The 22345-nt window shown below is 36.4% G+C and overlaps 1 protein-coding gene across 2 annotated transcripts in view; it reads right to left on the bottom strand.

The window, feature by feature from the left end:
• LOC127944966 (myelin transcription factor 1-like) overlaps positions 1-20541 on the bottom strand; it is an 86942-nt gene extending 66401 nt beyond the window's left edge. For both annotated transcript variants that reach the window (XM_052541406.1, XM_052541407.1), the window contains exon 1: positions 20435-20541. In XM_052541406.1, the coding sequence (XP_052397366.1) occupies positions 20435-20525 (91 nt within the window). In that variant the 5' untranslated portion in view covers positions 20526-20541. The remainder of the gene's footprint in view (positions 1-20434) is intronic.
• Between the last annotated feature and the right edge of the window lie 1804 nt (positions 20542-22345).

Below are 22345 nucleotides of genomic sequence, written 5' to 3'. Positions count from 1 at the left end.
TTAACATACAAAAAGCTTATAAATTGAATTAAGCAAGCATCCAAATGATAAAATTCATTCATGCATTCTGCATGGTTGCTCGCTGATCGGCTCTCCTACATTAGTGTTTCTTGTGCTCGGCTTTATGACTTTACTTTCACAGTGTACTACATTAATAACTTATTAAATCATATAATCAAGTTATAGCGTGTTATGTGTATTGGTTTGTATATGCTCCTGTCCCTTTTGATGGATTTGCTCTGCAAATCAACTTAATCACACCATTGGAAAACATAATGAGTGTGGCATGCTTTTCGACAGACTAACAATCTTATTAGGGAGCCAATGTTCTCAAAAACCAAGCCATAAATTCATTAAGTGATAATTTAGAGCATAAAATGAGATTGAAATCCATGATGCAAAACAACCAACTCAGAAAGCAACATGATGACTAAAGAGAGATGTAAAGAACAGACTGCCATGTTTTATATTGATTATCATTTTGGGAGGTTTTAAACAGGGACATAAATAAATAAATAAATAACACTTCTTACAGTCATATTCACTATTGTTAAATAAAAATTAGACAAACATTTTGTCTAATAAAAATATACAGTATATTAGAACATGCTGTTGTGTCAAATGAATTTATATATATATATATATATATATATATATATATATATATATATATATATATATATATATATATATATATATATATATAAACATTGCACAGTGTCTGGGATAAGGGTTACAGGGTTAAAAAATAGGGATGTTTAATATAATTTTCAGTTTCATTTTAATTTGAGCTAAAGTTTTAGTAATTTATTATTGTTAGTACAATTATTATTATTTTATATGGTTTTGGTTTTGGTTTTAGTTTTAGTGAAGAATGATAACCCTGGTAGAAAACAAAAAAGTTCATGCTTCAGTGTGACCTTCATAATAAGGATTCTAAATAATAAAAACCAATCCTGTTTTGTTGATTTATAAAACTAGACTAGAATGTATGGCTGAGGTCTGATGCATATCTGATGCATATTTATGCAACATTTCACACTTCCCTCATATCTTTGCCTACATTTAATAAAGCACAATTGCATGTTGTAGTAGAGTGTTCTCAGCTCTCATTTCTCTTACTTACTGTGTAAATCTGATCTTGTCTTTCATGAGTAATTGAGGCTCGTCAGTCTTAGTCTCCAGTTAACTTAACCCTCTGTTTCCCCAGTAAATTATCCTTCTCCTCTCCTCTGATAGTGCTGCTCGATATTCACATCCCATCAAGCTATAATGACTTAAATGACTCAGCTTATGGTAATTTTTTAATTAATCTAATAAATGGATGTGACACACGGCTTGGTTAAGTGCACATACATGACATGGTCAATCATTAGCCTGTGCTTAACCAAGAATCTCATACCAGAGATTGTGACCGTGATCACAACCACTTTTATCATCTTGATCGAAGGACCCACAACAAATACACCCACGGCATTATGGTTCCTAATAGTGCTGTCATGAGAACACTTTATTTATTACAGCATAAACATCAACCCACTGACTCATTGGTTAAGAACTCTTAAAGAAACAGCGCACCCTAAAATGAACATTTTGTGTATGTACTGTATGTTGTATTAGAAAACAGTTATTTTAAATTGTAATAGTATTTCACAATATTACTATTTTTACTTTATTTTTGATCAAATAAATTCAGCCTTAATAAGAGAATTACAGTATTAAAAAATTCTATTTTCCAAATGGAAAAGAGCTTCTAGGATTTGCACCTTAAATCTTCTATAGAAAAAAATTAAAATAAAGCATGGTTTGAACTATGTGAACTATGCCTTTAAAACCAAAGAGGTGAAAATAAAGAATTCAATGGGGATTTCTCTTATACTCTCACACTCTGCAGATGTCCATCACTCTTCCGTTCCACCTGCATATTGACATTCAAGTAACATAGCAACATGACAACATGCCTACTAGGCTGCGGAAAGAGTCTGTAGCCGTTTGAAAAGGTTGACATGATGAGTACGTGTGTGTGTGCGCGCATGGGAGCGAGGCATCTGTGATTTTCTCTTTTTCACTCGCATTCAGAGTGTCTCATTTCAATTTAAAAAACATCTTTCCAGGAATCTGTAAATACCTTAACAAGTGCATCATAAATAGAGCACAGAACAGAGGAGCCAAGAAAAGTGTGTGTGTGTGTGTGTGAGCACAGATCAATACAGAGCCATTAAATTCAGCAGAGAAATGTAAATGACCTTGTTTAATAAGATAACTGCAGTTTTGATTGTCAAAGAGAAAGAGAAGAGAAAAATAAAGCCTGGTCTTTTTTAAAAATACATGAGGTGGTCAGCGGGGTTATGTAAATTCTGCATTTTCGACCACAGTGCGATCTCATAAAGATTAAAGTTAAATACTATATTAGGCAGCCCACATTAAAAAGCTTGGCTTGGACTTATTATATTTCATCTGGGATGAGGAAGGAGTTAGATAAGCCTTCAACAACTAAATCAATATTAATACAAATTCAGCCTTCAGCTGGTCTGCTTGCTTGCCATTCATCTAGCGGATAAAACACACAGTATCAGTACTGCAGGAAGAGGAGAAAACCAGATGGTTCAGATTATGTGAGGTTATGGAGATGAGGAACAAAGGAGAGGATGCGCTCACATGTGTGGAGGCAGGTCATAGTTCAGTTGCTGTGGTGACCAGATCTGTATTAAACACACAAGACTGGAGGGCAATATAAATGTGAAGAAATTACTAAATTATATGGAGGGAAAAACCTCTGTGAGACAACAGACTCCACAGATTGAGACCAAGATACAAACTTGTGCTTTTGTCTCTTTTGTAGGAGCGTGGCGTGAAGCTCGAATGCAATTAATGCTGCACTGAAAGGACAATCGTCATTGCCTTTGTCAGAAGAGAGTCACAGCTTGGCTTGGAGAAGTGTAGACCCTCGGGAGCAGTGACTTTTGACATGTGCACTCACATATCTTCTCCCCAGGCTCAGAGTTTAAATCCAGAGGGGACAGGAAGAGGACAGACTGCGACACAACAACTGCTGCTTCTCTACTCTCCTCTCGGGGCCGTTCATCTCTTCCTCTGAGTGAAATCTGAGGAGTGGGCCAGTATTGTCAAAAGGAAGAAGAAATACTTAATCATGTTCTGCACAATGTTTGCTTATTTACAGAAGTGACAAATGCATTCTATAACCAAATTCATTAAAAAAATAAATAATAATAATAAAAAAATAAAAAAATAAAAAAATAAAAACAAAATTTTATTGCCATTAAAAAAAAAATATTAAAAAGAAAAAAAAAATATTTGGTAACACTTGATTTAAAGACTTTATATATAATGCATTATAAAGGATTATTAAAGGGTATCATGGATTGAAATTATTCATAATGTGCTTTGTAATACATGATATCTTGTCATAAGTAATTTTAACCAAATTTAAAATGCATAGTGTATGAATTAATACGTGTTATAATATATTAGCTGTGGTTAAAATTATTCATGAGATTGCATTATAAGGCACAATTAATGCAATAAAACTACTTTTTAATCTCTTATATATATAAAGGCTTTAAGTAAAGTCTTACCAAAAATAATTTTAGTATTATGACAGGGGTAATAAATTTTTTTCAATAATCTCATAAATGGTCATCACATTACATTCATGATTAGACAGATCATTTGCATTATTATGTTACAAAAAAAAAAAAAAAAATAGCAGGACTTCTACAAAGTGCGGTACTCTCATTTTATATGATTTCTCCCGACAATCAATGCAGAAAATGTGGATATGTAATTAATTAACTAACAAATTCACACATAATTATCTAAAGAAGCTTGTAATTGAACAAGCTACAATGCGGTTCAATTATTTACCATTAGTTAATGCATTAGGTATCATGAACTAACAATGAACAGCAATTTTTACAGCATCTATTACTCTAGGTTGACATTACAATATAAATGTATTATTGCTCATAGTTAATTCAGGTTAATTCATAATTAATAACAAGAATTAATTCATACAACTTGAAATGTATATGTAAAATAACATTAACAGATTGATAAATGCAGTAAAATATTGCTCACTATTTATTGTTAGCTATTGCATTAATTGATTTAATTGGTAAAACTATACTTGAAGTTTATATACGTTATAAACTTCAAGTATAGTTTTACCAATTAAATCAATCTTAATTAATTTATTTTTTTTGTGTGTAAAATATGTATCAGGGATATTGTAATTCAACTCGTTTCAAGTACTTACATAATGTAAATGCTTTAGCAATTTACTCAGCAGTGATAGTGAGAGTTGGACTTGCAACCTGAAGGTCTTTGGTTCAAGTCTCAGGTCCAACAGGATTTGTCGGTAGGGGGAATGAATAACCAGCACTTTCTTTCACCTTTAATACCATGACTGCTCCAGGTGTGTGTTCACTGCTGAGTGACATGACATTCAGCCAAGTATGGTGACCCATACTCAGAATTCATGCTCTGCATTTAACCCATCCAAAGTGCACACACACAGAGCAGTGGGCAGCCATTTTGCTGCGGCGCCCGGGGAGCTGTTGGGGGTTCAGTGCCTTGCTCAAGGGCACCTAAGTCGTGGTATTGAAGTTGGAGAAAGAACTGTACATACACTCCCCCCACCAACAATTCCTGCCAGCCCGAGACTCAAACTCATAACCTTTCGATTGCAAGTCCGACTCTCTAACCATTAGGCCACGACTTCCCTTGGGTGTGTGCACATGGATAAGTTAAATGCAGAGCACAAATACTTGGTCACATGGCACTTCACTATATGGGTTGACCAGCCAGTTTCAAATTCTAGTTAGAATGAGGTTAACCAGTCATCTAATGGCCGTGACTGCATCATTTGTTCTTTGAAGTAAGAAAAAGTGTGTTTATTATTTAGTTAATTAATATTATTAGTCAATAAAAATCAAAGGCAAAACCCCCATCCTTCTTCTAATCTGATTTAATGACAAAGAAAAAGATTACTTTCCCACCATATGGTGAGTCAGTGAGTGAGATCATATCCTGATATATCATATACTGAGAAATGTAATCATGCACAGATTGAGAGTGTGGGAAGTGACCTCATCTACCCCTCTGGGGTTCTTCGGTCATTTATGACCCGAAGATTTTTTTTAAAAAAATGTTACAAATCGTAGCTTCATCGGAATGGTCCGAAACTTGGTGACTTTTTTGGTACTTGGTATATGAACACCCCAAAAAATTGGGGACAGGATTTTAAAAGTCTAAGTGGTCGTAAAAAAAATAGTCACACTCAGGGTCTTCGGATCAAAAATGACCCGCCATAGGAAATGAATGGGAAATTTGCAAAAATATGAAAATACTGAGTTTTTTTGTGTGTACAATCTACAAATCAGCCACGATGTAGAAAAAAAGCATACAACAGTGAAGGGGTGAATCTCTAAAACATCAAGAGTGCAAAACAGACAAAAAAATTCACACACACACACACACACACACACTTATACACACAAAAACACACACAAATGAAAGTATCATTGCAAAAGCTAATTTTGGGAAATGTGTGAAATAAAAGAAATTATTCATCAATGTAAGAAATAAAGTGCACAGCAATAAAAGCATGAGGCTGTAAGCCATCAAGGTTGCAAAATAGACACACTCACTCACACACACACACACACACACACACACACATAGGGAAATATGAGACTGGTGAAACTGTAACAGAGATATGTGAGAATATGTGAAATAAAATCAATGAATCAAATAAAGGGGAGACATTGGATCCAAAATGCAAAAGTCACACACCATGTCTCTCTCTTGAACACACACACACACACACAAACACACACACACAAGCACGTGTGCACGCACGCACGCACACACGCACAAACAGAGTAAGGTCAAAGGATGGAATTCTTCCCTAGTAACCTCCAGGCCTATTCGAGCGACCCAGGCCCAGCGTGACACTTTTTTTATTTTTCTATTTTCCATTTACATGTACTGTTTGAAAATGATTATACGTTTGCTGTTATTTTTGTTTTTTGTTCATAATTGCTGTTGGCAATTTTGAAGAGTTACTGTTCATTGAATTGCAAAAAATAATTTTAATGGAAATGTTTATAATAAAAGGTAAATAAAAATATGTTATGATTTAAATAATGTAATTTTTTTTATTAAGTTAGAATTAAAACAATGGGTAACAAAATGCTTTCCATTTGTTCTCTTTCTAGTGCAATGTTCAGGTTTGACTGTATTATAAAGTAAAACTGGCACTTGAAATTACCATTTAAATCAACCAAACAAAAAAAAAAAAAAACTTGACAAAAATAGTCTTTGAGAATCTGTGATTATATATTAAAATCCACAACCTGAAATAAATAGGCAAATATGTGCAAAAATCACTAGAATTCACAAGCCTTTCTACAGAGAGCTGTACATTCTCTATAGTGGTAAAAATGTGCTATTGCATGATAAAATGCTTAATTTGTCCACCAGATGGCACCAATCTAATTTCAAAAATTGTTTTCTATAGGCTTTGGCTGTACTTTAAAATAAAATACAGCATTAATAAAAATAAAAATAAAAATACATATATATATAAATTTTCTATTATATTCAATGGGAAAAAATGGATCATAATTATTGCATAAAAATTCATTATTATCATAAAATTCTCTCAAAACACCAAAAAAGAAAGAAAAAATATTATTGAACAAAAATACATTTGATTGATTTTACTGAAAAAAAGTATACCTGAATCCCGGCCTCTGGGTCATTTTTGACCCGAAGGTCCTGAGTGTGACTCATAAATGAAGAACCCCAGAGGGCTACATGAGTCCGCATTCTGTTCAGAGATCAAATTTTAAATGTAGCTGCAACCAGCAATTATCAGGGTTTAAGCAATTTAAGGCATTTAAGCATATGTGAAAAAAAAAAAAAAAAAATTTAGAAAGCCTGTAATCACCTAAATAAATGATTAAAAATAGCATTTTTGGCAAATCCAGGAAATTTATTAATGAACTATGATGTAGGCATATGATGATTTTTTACGTTTGTGAATGTTTTAGTGCCACCTATGGTCCTATCTCCATAAAACGTTGCATGCTTGTTTAGAATCATATGTTGCACACCTAGTTTTGTGAAGTTTTGAGTTTTTGTTTTGGATTTATAGGCATTTGGGTTTTCTAAAAGACCCCATTGTAGCTACTCAAAGGTAGAGTTTAACATTTTTTGATAATTATTGATCTCTAGAGAGATCTAGGAATTGTGCTGCGGTGTTTATATCGAGGTTGAGCGAAAAACCTAGGACTAGTTCACAAAGGTAGTTTTTACATAATCCAGAATAATAATGAATGATTTGATTGAGACTGGCAGTTCTTGAGGCAAATTTGCTCAGTATGAGGAGAACTATGAAATGTTATGTATATTGTGTGGATATGTGAAACACCACATGATTACAGAGGCGTAAAACTAGTCAGTGCCAACTAGTGGCCAATATCTTTTAAAGTTCTTATAGACCTCTACGACCATGAGTTGAACAAGCCCACTGAGTTTTTTTACCGATCAGCCTCCGTTAAACTTTGTCTAACAGGTGCTCAAAATTCATTGGCTGATGGCGGCCATGTTTTTTGAGATACACGAATGTCCTCATAGACCCTTGTGGAAGTTGGATAAACTGGGACTTTTCGGACAACCGGGAGTGTAGCTTCAGCTGTTTTTATGTTGTTGTCTTTTTCCGCCATTATAGCACCACCAAGAGGCCAAACTCAGTGTTTTTTTTTATACTGTAATCACAGTTTGAGTACTTCACATTGCGATGGGGAGTTGAAAGTTCAACTTCTTTTTGGTAATTATTCACTCTCCAGAGAAGATTTCTGCACTGGTTTTGGTCATGGTTTGGTGAAAAACCAAGGACTAGTTTGCAAAAGTAAGTTTAAAAAAATAATAATTTCCTGAACCAATGGATTGAGCACTTGAGTCTGCGAATGATGGTTTAGGAGTTACGACTGCTTTTGTACTTTTTGTTTGTTTGTTTGTTGTGAGCCTTGGTGATGTTGTAGATGGTTTTAATACCAGAGGTGGTGTTGGCGCACTGGGTAAGACACATGCCTTTGGTGTGAGAGACCTGGGTTTGAATCCACTGTGAGACACCAATGTGTCCTTGAGCAAGACACTTAACCCCTAGTTGCTCCAGAGGCTTGCGACCTCTGATATATATAGCAATTGTAAGTTGCTTTGGATAAAAGCGTCAGCTAAATGAATAAATGTAAATGTAATACCACCATCCCTCCAAGTTTCAAGTCTCTACGTCTTACGGTTTGGTCTGCATGTTCACTTTTAGGTTGAGAATGTTAATCCTTTGACATTCTAACAATTAAAATAATGTTTCAGCAACACACAATTGAACCCATAATGAACTCTTCTGAGTCTCCATTTATACCCTCTACCAGTGAAAAACAGATGGACTCTTGGGTTCCTGAGATTTGTAAATTTTTAAATAGGTAATTTTGTCCCCTTTTACAATTTCAATACTACAGTTATAAAGTTGAGTATAAAGAAAACAGGAAAGAATGGTGCAACAAATCAGGAAATAGGACAAATCAGGACACAAGCCAGACTCAAACCCTAATTCTCATAATGGTCCACAAAGTCAAGACTTTCTATACTAAATGTCCAAACTCAATCTTTTCTGCCAGGTAGGGCTCTAAAACTTCAAATCCATTCATAGCTGTATTGTAGGCTACACTTTGTAATAACGCCACAAATGACATTCTCTTCAAAATAGTGGCATGCTTAACACAAGGGTTAGGAGGTTACACAGAGGTTATTTGCTCTTGAGGAAAGCGAACCAGTGTTCGGTAACAATATATTTGCAAATCTAAGCTTCTGGATCGTTCAGAGGAAGTATAAGTATTACTAAGACAGAAGGTACATAGGCTATAGACTTGCCCAGCGCTCCAGAACAATGAAACAAGCAGGAAGCTTGAGAGAAAGGGAATACATTTCCCAGATCAATAATTATGCTGAGTGCCATGAGAAATAGGACTGAAATAAAAGAAAGCAGTCTAAAGAAACACAAAACATGACCAGCCATTCTGTGACTAAGACAATGAGGAGTACGCCTCTCTAACTAATCCAGTCTTCATCATTTTGAGGATTTGTTTATTGATGATGTCCAGTTGAGTGAAACTGGGAAAGAGATAAATTCAGATCGATAAAGAGCAGGTCAGTGACTCAAAGTGACTCTTAGTCATAATGCCGAACAAGCCGTAGAGGAACGGTGGAGGAGAGGAAGAGAAAAAGAAGAAAACACAAAATTAAAGACATCATCAGGGAAAAGAAGGACCACCCGGATGACACAGTAGAAGAAGAGAACGGATCAGAGAACAAGTGGCATTTTTTTCATGCTAAAAAATAGATGTCGGTTTTGTGCTGGAAACAGCACAAAAAAAACGAATAACGTCCTTCTGAAATGTTCACAAACTCTCAGCTGGGGACAGAAGCCAAGGAAAAGCTTCATCGCAGCAAGACCCTCAGGTACAACACTCCAGTTATCTTTCCAGTGCAGCACTTTGTGGAAAGGTTTTGGCCCTCGTACAACACACACGCAGGTGCCGCTGCAGGCCTAGAGAGCCATACAGTACATTTCTAATCTCTCAGCCAATCCTTGCTCTGAGCAGCCCATTTGATGTTTGGCCTCTGATGCTCGGTGCATTTTGATGTCGAATCTCTTTTCGTTCTACAACAAAGTTCTGCCGCGAAGTGAAATTGCAGGAAAAAGCCAAACGAAACAAATTGCTCCCTTTGTGCTGCTTTATATAGGCTTGCTTAGCATTCAAGGGCAGGGATGTTAGTGTGCATTGTGTTTGAAGCCCTCTGCACTCTGGTTTTAGATGCTGTGTGATAATGTAAGCCAATTCCCATTCCACCCTCCCCATCTCATTCGCCTTATTGTTCTGCTATCCTCTCCCCCATCATAGAGGCAAAGTGCCTCTTGCTAACGCGGAGCTCCATATTTAAATTACACTAGCAGTTTACGAGCACACTGGGGAAATCGACAAGAAGCAGAATGAGAGGGTGTGCGGATGAGAGAGATACTATATTAAAGTGCGAGAGAGTAAAAGAAAAAATGAAGGGCGGGAGAGAGAGAGATACATGATAGTTTGACAGTTTTCTTCTCTTCTGTTCAATCAGAGGCAGCGATGTGGAACTGTAGGGGGAACAAATAGCGCCTCACAACAAAGATGAAAAACAACTCTACTCTTCAATGATATTCCATAATTCAGAGCCTGGGGTCGAGCAAACACCATCAAATCATAACCGCGGGCCTGCGCGAGTTAAATAGCTATATAAATATGGCAATAGAGGTTAAATAAGAGAATTGGCCATTTTCTCCCCTCAGTTTCTTGGACCGAAGAGTACAAACTCTTTGGGTCTGACTGGGAGGAGAGAGAAACAAGGGCAATTTAATGTGTTTAAATGTGACAAACAAGCACAATAACTTCTGCTTGACCTGTGCGGGTCAGAGGAAACTGACAATCCCAGAATGCATTTCTGTGCTGGAAAGTTGATGTATTTTTATTTGCATGTAAATTGCAGACAAGGGACTTTTTCATTCCAGAGCAGGTGTACTTTTTTTAATGCTCATGCACACACGTACATGCACAGAGGTGGTGTGACATGAAAAATGCAGTGAACACAGCTGTTGTAGGTGAAAACCTTTTCTTGAGGAGTCTTGCATTCAGCTGTAAAGGGTGCATATGGGTTTTACGGTCTTTACCGGAAACACTTGGAACCTTTAAGTACTAACATCATTTCCAGTGACTTGATGGGATGAGAACACATTATTTGAATAATGGGGCACTCCAGTTTCCCGCAGGCTATGGAAACCTACATTATAGGGCCAAAGGTATGTGGACACCTGAGAAACACATTCATATGTGCCCACTGGGAAGGGTTTTCACTAGTGGTTGGAACATGAATGCAGGGATTCACTCTTATTCAGACACAAGAGGGTCAAGAGGTCAGGATGATGCTATAATAAAGATAAATTAAATATTTTAAAAAGAAAACATTACTAAAAAGTTTTATATATATATATATGCTCTTAATATATATAACTGCTCTACTGCTTATTAATATTTTATAAAATCAGGTAATATCAGGTAATATCTTATAATATCAGGTAATAAGACATTTATGACAAGGTAAGTTAATAAGATAATAAAATATTATTATATTATTAGAAGTTTCAGTGTAATGCAATGATGTAATAATGTAATTTTAATTAACTTCATTATTTGACTGTAACAAAACATGACAAGTCAAGATAAATCTAAAAACGTTTCTTAAAAATAAACCATTTTCAATAAACCATATGAAACCATAAAGAATACAAAGAGCACATTTACATGTTTCAAACTAAAATGTCCCACTCTTTCAATCAATAACCTTCTTCTGACCCAAGATCTTTGGCCCAAGAGCTTCATTGAGATCAGGCATTTATTTTCAATGATTCTGAGTCCATTTCATCCCAAATGTGTTTACTATAATAAGGTGTTGCATATGGAACACATTTGTAAATTTCATGTTTTCAGTTTTCAAATTCCATCAAACCAATGTGATTCATATAATTAATAGGAAATGTTTCCTGGGTAAAGGAGAACAGAAGAGAACAGATAAAGATATGTAAGTGGAGTTTGATTATGGTTACCTGTGCTCCATGCGGCACCATATAATGCATACCATGTGAAGTGAAGCACGTTGTTTACTCTCAAGAGCCCATTGGAAGCAGCATAGTAGCTCAACAAAATTACTACTGTATAACTGCGGTACCATTACATAATGGACCGTGTTACACGTACACAGCACATATGTGATAGAAAGGAGTAGAAGATGTGTGTTGTGGGCAAACTCTTGAATGGGTTGTTAGCATGTGATCATTCAGGAGCTTTAAGGGGCTTTTAGCATAGTGCTTTTAGGAGACTTGGGAAGGGAAAAAATACTTACACACGTGAGCTACCATTAACACATACATACAAACTCTACTCAAGCCTTTGGCAGAACACACAGGTTTACATGTACTGTATAGCGGCAGCCAGGCAAAACAGCTTGTTCTTTCCTTTCATCTTTGTGAGGTAATTATAGGGAGATAATCTTAGTGCTGGACCCCTTGCTTGGGGCCAATCTGGCCTCTATCGGGAGCCAGGACTGAAAGGTCACAAATGAGTTTTCGTAGGAGGTTGCTGTGAATGCAACAAGACTTACCATGGGGTTATTTGATGTGGTCAACTTGTCAATTTCTTCAATAGTCATTAATGTGCAGACCACTGCATGAGCACTAAAGAACTGGGAATTAATTTTTGCTCTGCAATGTTGATTAGTATAATATTTGCTTTATCTGTTTTTGCACTTCAGAGTGTATTTGAATTGCATTTTTTTATGTAGCTTTTTTTATTTTATTTTATTTAATTTTTTTTATCAGCTGAGAGAAAATGAATGAAAAGGGAAAGGAAAGAAATGAGGGAAGATGCTGAGTGGAATAGGCAGATACAAGTAAAACTTCAGCTATTTACTTTTCTTTTCGGCAAGTATATATCCATTCTGCTTCACCTTTCAGATTCTGCCTTTTAGTCCATTATCTGTGTCCAAAGATGCAAAAAAAGAAAGCTCACAGTTCTTTCACACCTAGCAGCCGTCAATTTATCTTTTTAAACCTTAAACATTCAACCATCAGTCCTCAGAGCTGCACGACCCTATAATCAGCAGATAAGACTGAGGCGCTTAGTATAAAGACATGCCATGTTCCACACAGCAGAAACGGTGCAGTACTGCTTAGCCGCCAAACCAAGAATGGATGGAAGAAGAAGACATGACAACACATGGGTTTATAGAGATTTTAAAACAGACAAGCTATTAGAAGAAATTTCCTTAATTCATTACAGTAAATGTTTTCAAAATATATACTAGTAAATTTAAATGTTTAAATTGAGTTCCAAACTCTGATTGATCTTCTAAACTAGCTGAGCTGAAGTGGAACTTAAAGAACAGGGACCATCAGCAGTTTTTATTCATTTCCAGCTTGTCAAAAGCGAGAGGCAAAATGGTTTACAGCCATATCTAGGCTTTGCCAAATTGGTTTTTAATAAAAAGTTTTCAGTGCAATTGAAGCTCTCAAAGTTTGAGAAAGTAGAATTGGGCTCCGCAGTTCTATTGTCAAAAGACTTTTAAGTTGATATGAAAACAAAATCCATCCCATTTCCTTTTATAATAGACATTTTTGGTATTATTGTGAATAAAACATTGGTGTATATTACCGCAATGAAAAAAAATAATTTGTAATCATTCATCAAAACATAACAACTTTCCTTTTCGCTGATATCATCAATGCGTTTTATTTTAACTCCTCCCCTCCAACCACCTGTCATATAAAGAATTTTTATTGTTTATTTTATTTGCCAATTTATTTTATTTGCCATGTCCACTTTTCACAAGCCAGGTAATTCCAGATGAATTCAATAAAGTCAGGGCCTACATATTTACTTGAATATCATTTTACTCGACAAAGTAAAAAATTGCTTAATTTAGTAAAATTAACAAAATTAAATACCTTTTTTAATTTTACTCATTTACTTAAGACAAGTGTTTATTCAAAATTTATGTATTTGAATTTTAGAAATACCTTTTCCCCCATGTCATTATACTGACATTATCAAATATATGTTTAATGAATGAAGCCAGAAACACCACAGTCATTGTATAACCATCCTTTCAGTCTAACCACAGCCTCTACTCCTTAGTGCATTGTTAATCACAAAGAATTCAGCCAAAGAAACTCTATATGTCCAACATAACTGAACAGAAAACACTAGAAGGTCTTTGCGTTTACTCAAAATATCCATAAAACAATACTTAATTCCACCATTTACTCTCCAAATCCAGTCCTTCGCAAAGTTGCTGGGAGCTAAAAATCCACCCATCCAGTTATTGCAATAAATAAATAAATAAATAAATAGTCCTAATACAAATGAATTAAGTAATCTTCAATTTTACATGTTTAAGTGGATTAAACACAATGAAATTAGGTTGTAATAAAGTGTAGAGTAAAATCAAAATGGTGTAATAATCAGTAAATGTTATAATAATTAGAATATATGTAAATATATTTATTTATAAAATCACAATGTGACTTAATTTCTTATTTTAAACTTTACCTCACAATTACCCTTTTTACTCTGAGGTGGAAACAGGCCTTCAGAAATGAACGTGTTTGTATTAAGAGAGGACGAGACAGAGAATGTAAAACATACATATTGGCATTTATTTGTGCATGAGTACCTGTGTACACAGGCACAAACATTTCACACAACCATGGCTTTTAATAACAGCCATCTCATTCGGCAATAAATATCGCATCTGAATCTCACAGATGGAGGTCCCTTTGGAACCGTCATTGAGAGTACAGAAGTCTGCTTTAGGGCATGATTCTTATTTCACACTCGCAGTGTACGCATGTGTCTATGCATGCTTTCCAGGGCAAGGCCGTGCAACAGTGTGTGAATGATCCGTACATGTGTGTTCATGTGATCACATATGTCTTGCGTGTGTTTGAGTATAACAGATGAATCAAGCATGAGTGGTCAGGTGTATTTCTATTTGAGAACTACAGCAGACTATTCAAGCAATGTCTGTATGTGCATACAGTATGTGTGTGTGTGTGTGTGTGTGTGTGTGTGGTGATAATCCCCCTCTGTAATGTCATTCATAGGGTTTGGGTGATCAGTTCAGGCACAAGTGGTAATACATCCAGCGTGGTGGAATAATTGTGTCTGTATGGAGAGAGAAGTTGGGGTTCTGGGAAAATAGAAAGTAGACATTCAAAGACCTCCAGGGATTATAAACTCACACTCACACTTCCTTTGTTGCAGAGGCACAAAAAAAGCTGTTCTAATTCCTGTGCGAATAGCAAAGTCCACACCACAACTACAGCAATAACGACATGGAGGAAAACATGACATACTTAATTCAGAACATTCATGTGTGTTGCTGTGGATGCTAACATAAGTTATTGTTAAAGTTGTCTTTATTGATTTAGTAATAGAAAATAGAGCCCATCACTAAAAAAATAAAATAAAAAAAATGTAAGACTTTGTGAATAAAAATGTGTCTCATGAAATAGAAAGTAACTATTTAAAGGGGGGGTGAAATGCTCGTTTTCACTCAATATCCTGTTAATCTTGAGTACCTATAGAGTAGGACTGCATCCTTCATAACTCCAAAAAGTCTTTATTTTTATTATATTTATAAGAGAAAGATAGTCTGTACCGATTTTTCCCGGAAAAACACAAGCGCCTAGAGGCGTGACGTGTGGGCGGAGCTAAAGAATCACGAGCGCCAGTAGGATTTTGTGTTGAGCGCGTCTGGAAGCTGTGACACAGATCCAGAGGCTGAAATTTAACAAGAGCAGCATCAGCAAAGGCTTCTCTATGTGGTATGTACTGAAACTGTATATATTTTCTTAGCGGTTTTGGAAAATGACTAAGTTTCACTTTGTCGTCTTTTTTTTTTTTTTTTAAGCTGTACATGTGGAAAGTGCAGTTTGATAACAACATCGCATGTTGTTTACTTGATGTGCTTACACGCCGATAGCTAAGTAAACAACACAGAGATATTTGAAGCAGTTTTACTCACCGCCTGCGGTTCCAACACACGATCGTGACCCTTTTTCGTTGGGACTGCATTATCCTTAAGAAATAAACGATGTGCAAATCCAGCGTCAACCTGGGCCTTGTTTGTAAAACAAGCATCTTCGAAATGCAGGGAACAAACACAAACACTTGCACAACTCCGTTGATGCTCTGTAAAAATAAACTCCATCCACTGGTCCCTTAATGCTGTTTCTCTTTTGGTAATCTGTGCAGGGTTGTCTTGCCCTAGCAACCAAAAACACACTCCTTTTGTGACATTTCGCGACGCTCTGTGACAAACCGGAAGGAGTATTTTTGGAACGTTCCTTCAAACGTACAACTTAATTTTTGAAACTTTGTCCATGTTTAGCATGGGAATCCAACTCTTTAACAGTGTAAAAAACTCAGTATGCATGAAATAGCATTTCACCCCCCCTTTAAATAAAAGGTTCTTATTTTAAGGGGTCATATGATGCCATTTTAATTTTTTCTTTCTCTTTTGAGTGTTACAAGCTCTTGCAGCATTAAGATCTTTAAAGTTGCAAAGACTAAAGTCTCAACTCCAAAGAGATATCCTTTATCAAAGTTAACAGTCAGCCACACCATTCTAAAACGGCTCATTCGAACACGCCCCACATGTCTACATCACGGCGTTGGAAGATTTGCATAACACCACCCAAATGTACACGCAAAGAAACAGGGTGTAACTTTTCTTCTCGCTGTTGCCACCGGCACAATGCCTGTGAAAGCTAATCTACTTTGTTTGACCTTCCAAAAGAGGACACTACTACAGAATGGATCAGTGGTTACGTTGTGTTTACAACACTGTTCTGGAACAGTTCAACCCAAATATTCAGATGTGTGCTGCGCATTTTATGGAGGATGAGGACTGTTTCCTGTGAGAGTAACCTACAATGCTGGTGTCTGTTTCTATAAACTGAGGCAGTTCTATGTACATAATAATAATAATAATAATAATAATAATAATAATTATGTCCATTATTAATAATGTAAGCATAGAGGAGAAATAATAATATACATTATGTGGAAAACATTTTTTTAAACCTCAAACAACATAAACACAACGTCACAAAATCACTTTAATATAATAGAATGCTGCGTGTATATTTTCATTATAACAGATTACACATTTCAGATGGGGAACAGTTCACTGATGATGATATATTTTATTGATGACAATAATACACACACACACACACACACACACACACACAAACACACATATATATATATATATGTATACACACACAAAGAATGATTTGCCTGCAATTAACTTTATTTATTTTTACCTTTGACTCAGATGAAGTAATGGCTCCCCAGAATCTTTTGTGAACTGCTTTTTTGTACAAACAGTCTTCTTTTAGATTCTTTCATTCAAATGGTTGAAGAAAAAACTGTTATTTAAAAATAAAAATATAAAAAATAAATATATATAGGCCTACATAAAAAAGAAAGAAAGAAATTCCCCCCAAAACTTTTAGTCATGTTTTTACCTTTCTTTAAACACCCATATTTATTGTTCTTTTTCTTTGTGTGTGTGTGTGTGTGTGTGTGTGTGTGTGTGTGTTTTCGCTAAACTGCATCCATGACTCACTATCATTTGAGTAAGATGACTTTACTAGCCAATCGATAGAGAAAGCAGAGACAGTCTAACATACTGTACATGCATTTGATCCAGGTTAGATTGAGAGTCAGAACAGGATCAACATAGCAAAATCAATTCTGATAGTTTAGTTTTTTTGCCGCTTGAGAATGTAGAAAGGGATATGGTTCCCCAGCCTATGCTCACTAAAATAACTGAAGCCACTGATTCACTTAATGTGAAGAAAGATCACATAATCACAGAATTTCTGTTGCCTAAGCCTTAAAGTACACTAAACACCAGCAGGTCTACAGATATAGAGAAACTGGTGTTCCCATTAGGGCACACATTACACTTCAAATGACAACAATTAACACCAAGCAAACTGCCTCACTTGCAAAAGCATGCATAACACGCACGCAATGAAAAAAAAAAAGCCCTCAGCGAAAGATGACATATGGCATGAGCAATTTCCCTCTCAATTTCAGCTCCAACTCCAGCTGATGTTTTCATGTGCCAGAAAATAGCCGTTCCCCCTTTACTACCCACCCCCGGAAAGTCATCTGCTCCGTGAGCAGTAAGCACCATCGCGGCTTGTAGACCCAAATGAGAGCGTACAAATGATTTGTGGCACCATCGTCCCGCAAAGGCGCTGTGGAACGGAAACAGGAAAGAAGAGGAGGAGGAGGGGAAAGAGAAAAAAGGGAGGAGACGTGGAGGGTGAGATAATGTCACTTTCACCTTGCATTCCTCCGTCAGCCCATAATGCTCATTTTTCCCCATTTTCACAGCAAATTAATTTCAGTCGCCCATCCAAACTAGAGCAAATGAGAGAGAAATGAGAAAGCGAAGGCAAATGAGAGCGAGGGCTGCCGTTGGGGGGTGAGTGGGCCGAATTTGCACTGCAGTGACCTTTTTCTGATCCAATCTCAGTGATGAATCCTAATGAAGGACTTAATCAAATCACACTTTACAATCTGTCTCTGCATCAAACCGTGGAATCACATTCATATCAGACCAACTGCGTACAAACCCGGTGAAATAAATAGATAAACAGATCTAAACCTGTGTGTGTGCCGGCCCAATGGATGCTGTCGACAGGTGGAGGGGGTGGAGGGTTGGTATGGGCCCCCGAAATTGGCTAGACTGAACAGGGAACGCCTGGGCCATTTGTTCCAGATGCGGTCTAAAATCACATCTCATCACTTTCATTTAGACCTTAATGAGTTAGCTGTCAACACGGTGCACAATTCCACACTGATGTACACACAGTTAAAGTTTGTAGGAAGGTTAGGCCTACTTCAGTTATATTTGTCATCTTATGGTAACACAAGACTATTCTGCTGCTCTTTGAATAATGTGAGCATTTTAATTATTTTGAAATGCATTATTTATGACGCATTATTTATGACAGAATTTTTAGGCGAACTCTGAATAGGTAACATGATTTTAAAAAGCAACACAATGCTTTCCTGATGACATGCTGTTCCACATACAGCCCTGCAATATTTGTGTGCCTGTTGGTTTCAAGGCATGTTAATATTCTTCAGTACCAGGAGAAAGGTAGCACTGCTTTATACCGCCATGCATTAATCTTAGTAGGAGAGGAGAAAAACCAACAACAGCACTTAAACAGCACAAGATGAGAACAGGAAGCTACTCTTCTTAGACACAGGGTCAAAACTAGTGATCTGTCAAGATATGAATGAGGTGCCGATGTATTCTTTGCAACCCTGACATCTGGTGGACAAAGAAACTCACAACGTCAAGACTGTGAGAACTGGAGCAGAGATGTTTTATGTTATGATCAGATTAATATAAAATACAAAAGCATAAAAGCTGTTAAACTGACATTGTGTTGCTACTTCCAAAAGAGGCGGTGAGGTCACTGCATAGTGTGCCTTAATATGTGTGCAATCTTAAAAGCAATCCATATTTCCAGCTCAGAACGAATGACAGGACTTATGGATACCTTACGAAATATCCAATATGTAATTTCTTACTGACTACAATTCAAAGGATATTATTCAGATCACACGAGAGAGAGATTGATAGAGAGATTGAGAATGTTCTGGCTTTGTAAATGTGTGCACATGGATGTGAGAGGATAACACAACAATCTATCAGTTCATCTATTCACCCATCTATCCATACATCCATCAGTTCATCCATCCGCCTGTCTATCTGACTCTATGGCAGGATGTGTAAACCACAAGGCTTTGTGAACTTTGTTGTAAACATGCGGTGAAAATGAAGGTCTATTCGGCATCTTTATTCTGAGAGCACTCTGCAGTGTAAGTACTACATGCCTTTACAAACAGCACCTCAGCGGCCTTTTTATTTTTTCCAGTGGCGCTGATATGCTCCATTGAAAACAGAGCACTCAAGAGTGAACAACAGTGGCTCAACTGAGATATCCCCCCATACATGTCCAATAGGTTCTATTCTGCACACTTTATTCTCCTCAGCAACGACTGAAACATTTGCTAAAAGCTTCTCTTCCAGGCTTTTTGCCCATCAGTACAATTCCAACCTCATTCTGCTCCTGCAGTGGCCTAAGCATAATGAATTATTCACTCATCTTCTTTGTAATTAATGGTATGTGCTTTAAAACGCAGTTCTAAATTGGTATGTTTAATGTGGTCCTGTGAAACTGTTGTGCAGATCAGTCCACATCTCACTAAAGGCCATACATGGTGGTTTCTTCATGTGGAAAATCTAATTCATAAATGCCAAGTGAGAGCAGATGCAAGGAAGATGTGTTTTCTCATACAAACATATACTGTTATGGTGAGGTTTTTCATTGAAAGAACCTGCCCTGGTACAATTTTACCAACGTGTGTGATATACGGCACAAAAATCAGTAAAATAAAAACTATTCAAACAATTATCAGTTTCTTTGAAAGTAACTGTAATAATAATTGCACTCATTTATAGCTAAATGCATAAATCTTATGTAAACTATCAAGAAATGTATATAATTCATCCTAAAATCAAAATAAGAAAATGAGAAAATAGAATAACCATAAAAAATTAAGCCTATTTAGTACCTTGTGGGACAAATTCTAATCAATTAATATATACAATTTAACATCAAACATTACTCAAAAATGAATAACGTTTAGGAGAGTTTTACCTTTTTCTGATACCTCAGTGTCTTCCATAACAGTGCTCAGCTCTTTGGTTTGACCGTCTGCTCTTTGAGTCTGATTGGCCTCTGCATGCATCACTGGTCACTCTACAGAAAGACAAGAGACATTAGGTCACTCATTTTCCAAAACAACCTGAAGGGGGAGTGATGTGTGTGTTTGGTGTTTATTGGAAGTTTAAGAGGAGTAGGCATCTCAATGCTGTAAAGAGGATTGCTGGATCAAAGCTGACTCAAGGCCTCTCATCTGACCACTGCTGTTGTGCCTTCAAGCAAATAAATTGGCCTTTTTGTCTACTATACTGAGAGTTTCCTACTCCGTGTCCTTTTCCTCTTATCTTTCCACTTCATGCCAAGCTAAAGCACAGTGTATTCAACTAATATTTTCTCAGCACTTGCTGTGAATGAGAAAAGTGCACCTGGTACCTATTGTTTGCATGGATCTTTCCTCCCCAGCATGCATCAGCACACATTCTCTTCCTTTTTTTATTTTTATTTTGATTATCTCCACCTGGTCTATCATGCCTCGCCCTTCAACACAACACATTCTCCCATGCACTTCACAGGACTAAAAAAAAAAATAAAAAAAGTAAAATTGTACTACTTCTGCAGTCTCTGCCCTGCTGCCACATTTCACAAACTGGGTAAAACTGGGCAAAATGTTAAGCCTCGGTTGTATCAGAATATAGTGACATTGCTTTTGCAACAATTATATTTTTGGAGTGAATTGAAAAACATTAAATGCATTAACTTATTACTGTGAATTCAACAAGACTATAGTCGTTGTGTTACTTATCTAAAAAGTTTGTAGAATTTTCTTGGTAAGAGATTAATAAATCCAAAACCTACCTTGTTTGAAAGTTTTCCAACAATTTTTGCACATGTACTTCCTTAAGAGATGGTCTGATAAAGACGCACTAAGCACAAGCCTTACTTTTATAATCAACTCTGAAGCGATTCAGACTCTGAATAGACTCTGAGGAACTGAGGCACCACGGCACACAGTGACAGCAGAAATAGAAAAAGTTCTGCTTTTGAAAAAATAATAACGCTGTCTGGGTGCTTTTGTTGACAGAGAAGCGTAGAAGAAGAATAGAAAAAAAAGTCACAATGCCATCCTTTTAGACGGATGAAGGAGCATAAAAAAAGAAAAATATAGCCTGAGGCTCTGAGTGTACTTCCCCTAATAATGTATAGTATCCCAGTCCTTAAGCAAGTTCCAAATAAGTTCATAGTGTGTAAACTTTACTTAACAGCACATTGTGATAAGTTAAGCAAAGAGGAACCACGGATCCCATATCTTACTTTATAGCCTAATGTTTCAGTACTGGTCTATCGTTTAAGTTGTATTAGATCTCAGGGCGTTTATAGTCTGTATTTGTACTTCAAATTAGATTAAAGTGATATGGAATTAAACGCCCTCTCATGCAAGAAAGACGTTGAAAATACATGTTTTCAAAACCTTTTCCAGATCATTAACAGGTCAAACCAAGTATCAGTAAATAAACCCTGCCAAACAAGTTCAACTGCTTTGTCCCATACATAACTATGGTGGAGTGTCTCATTGGGCAGTTAAAAGTGAGAAGTATGAAACTTCAGAAAGTTAAAAGTGACTTTAACTGCGGCAGCCCAGAGCCTCAGGCAGCACTGACACACAGAGGCTCAGTTCAGCATTGCCCATTACAGCTGCATGTCTTGTGACTCTCTTTAAACAGCTTCTTTCCTATCACCGAATACTGTGGTTTTAACAAGAAAAATCAAACAGGCAAAAACAAGGAGCAGCTGTGTGGAAAATGCTAGGCTAAAGGCACGTTAAAGATCTGTTTAAGTCTAAACATGCAGTACAGACTCTCTGTCTCTCGCTTACTTTTGGGTATCCACCATTAAACTGTTTAACAG

Source organism: Carassius gibelio, chromosome A23 (assembly GCF_023724105.1).
Source record: "Carassius gibelio isolate Cgi1373 ecotype wild population from Czech Republic chromosome A23, carGib1.2-hapl.c, whole genome shotgun sequence".
NCBI lineage: Eukaryota > Metazoa > Chordata > Actinopteri > Cypriniformes > Cyprinidae > Carassius > Carassius gibelio.
This window is presented reverse-complemented; position numbering and strand designations above follow the sequence as displayed.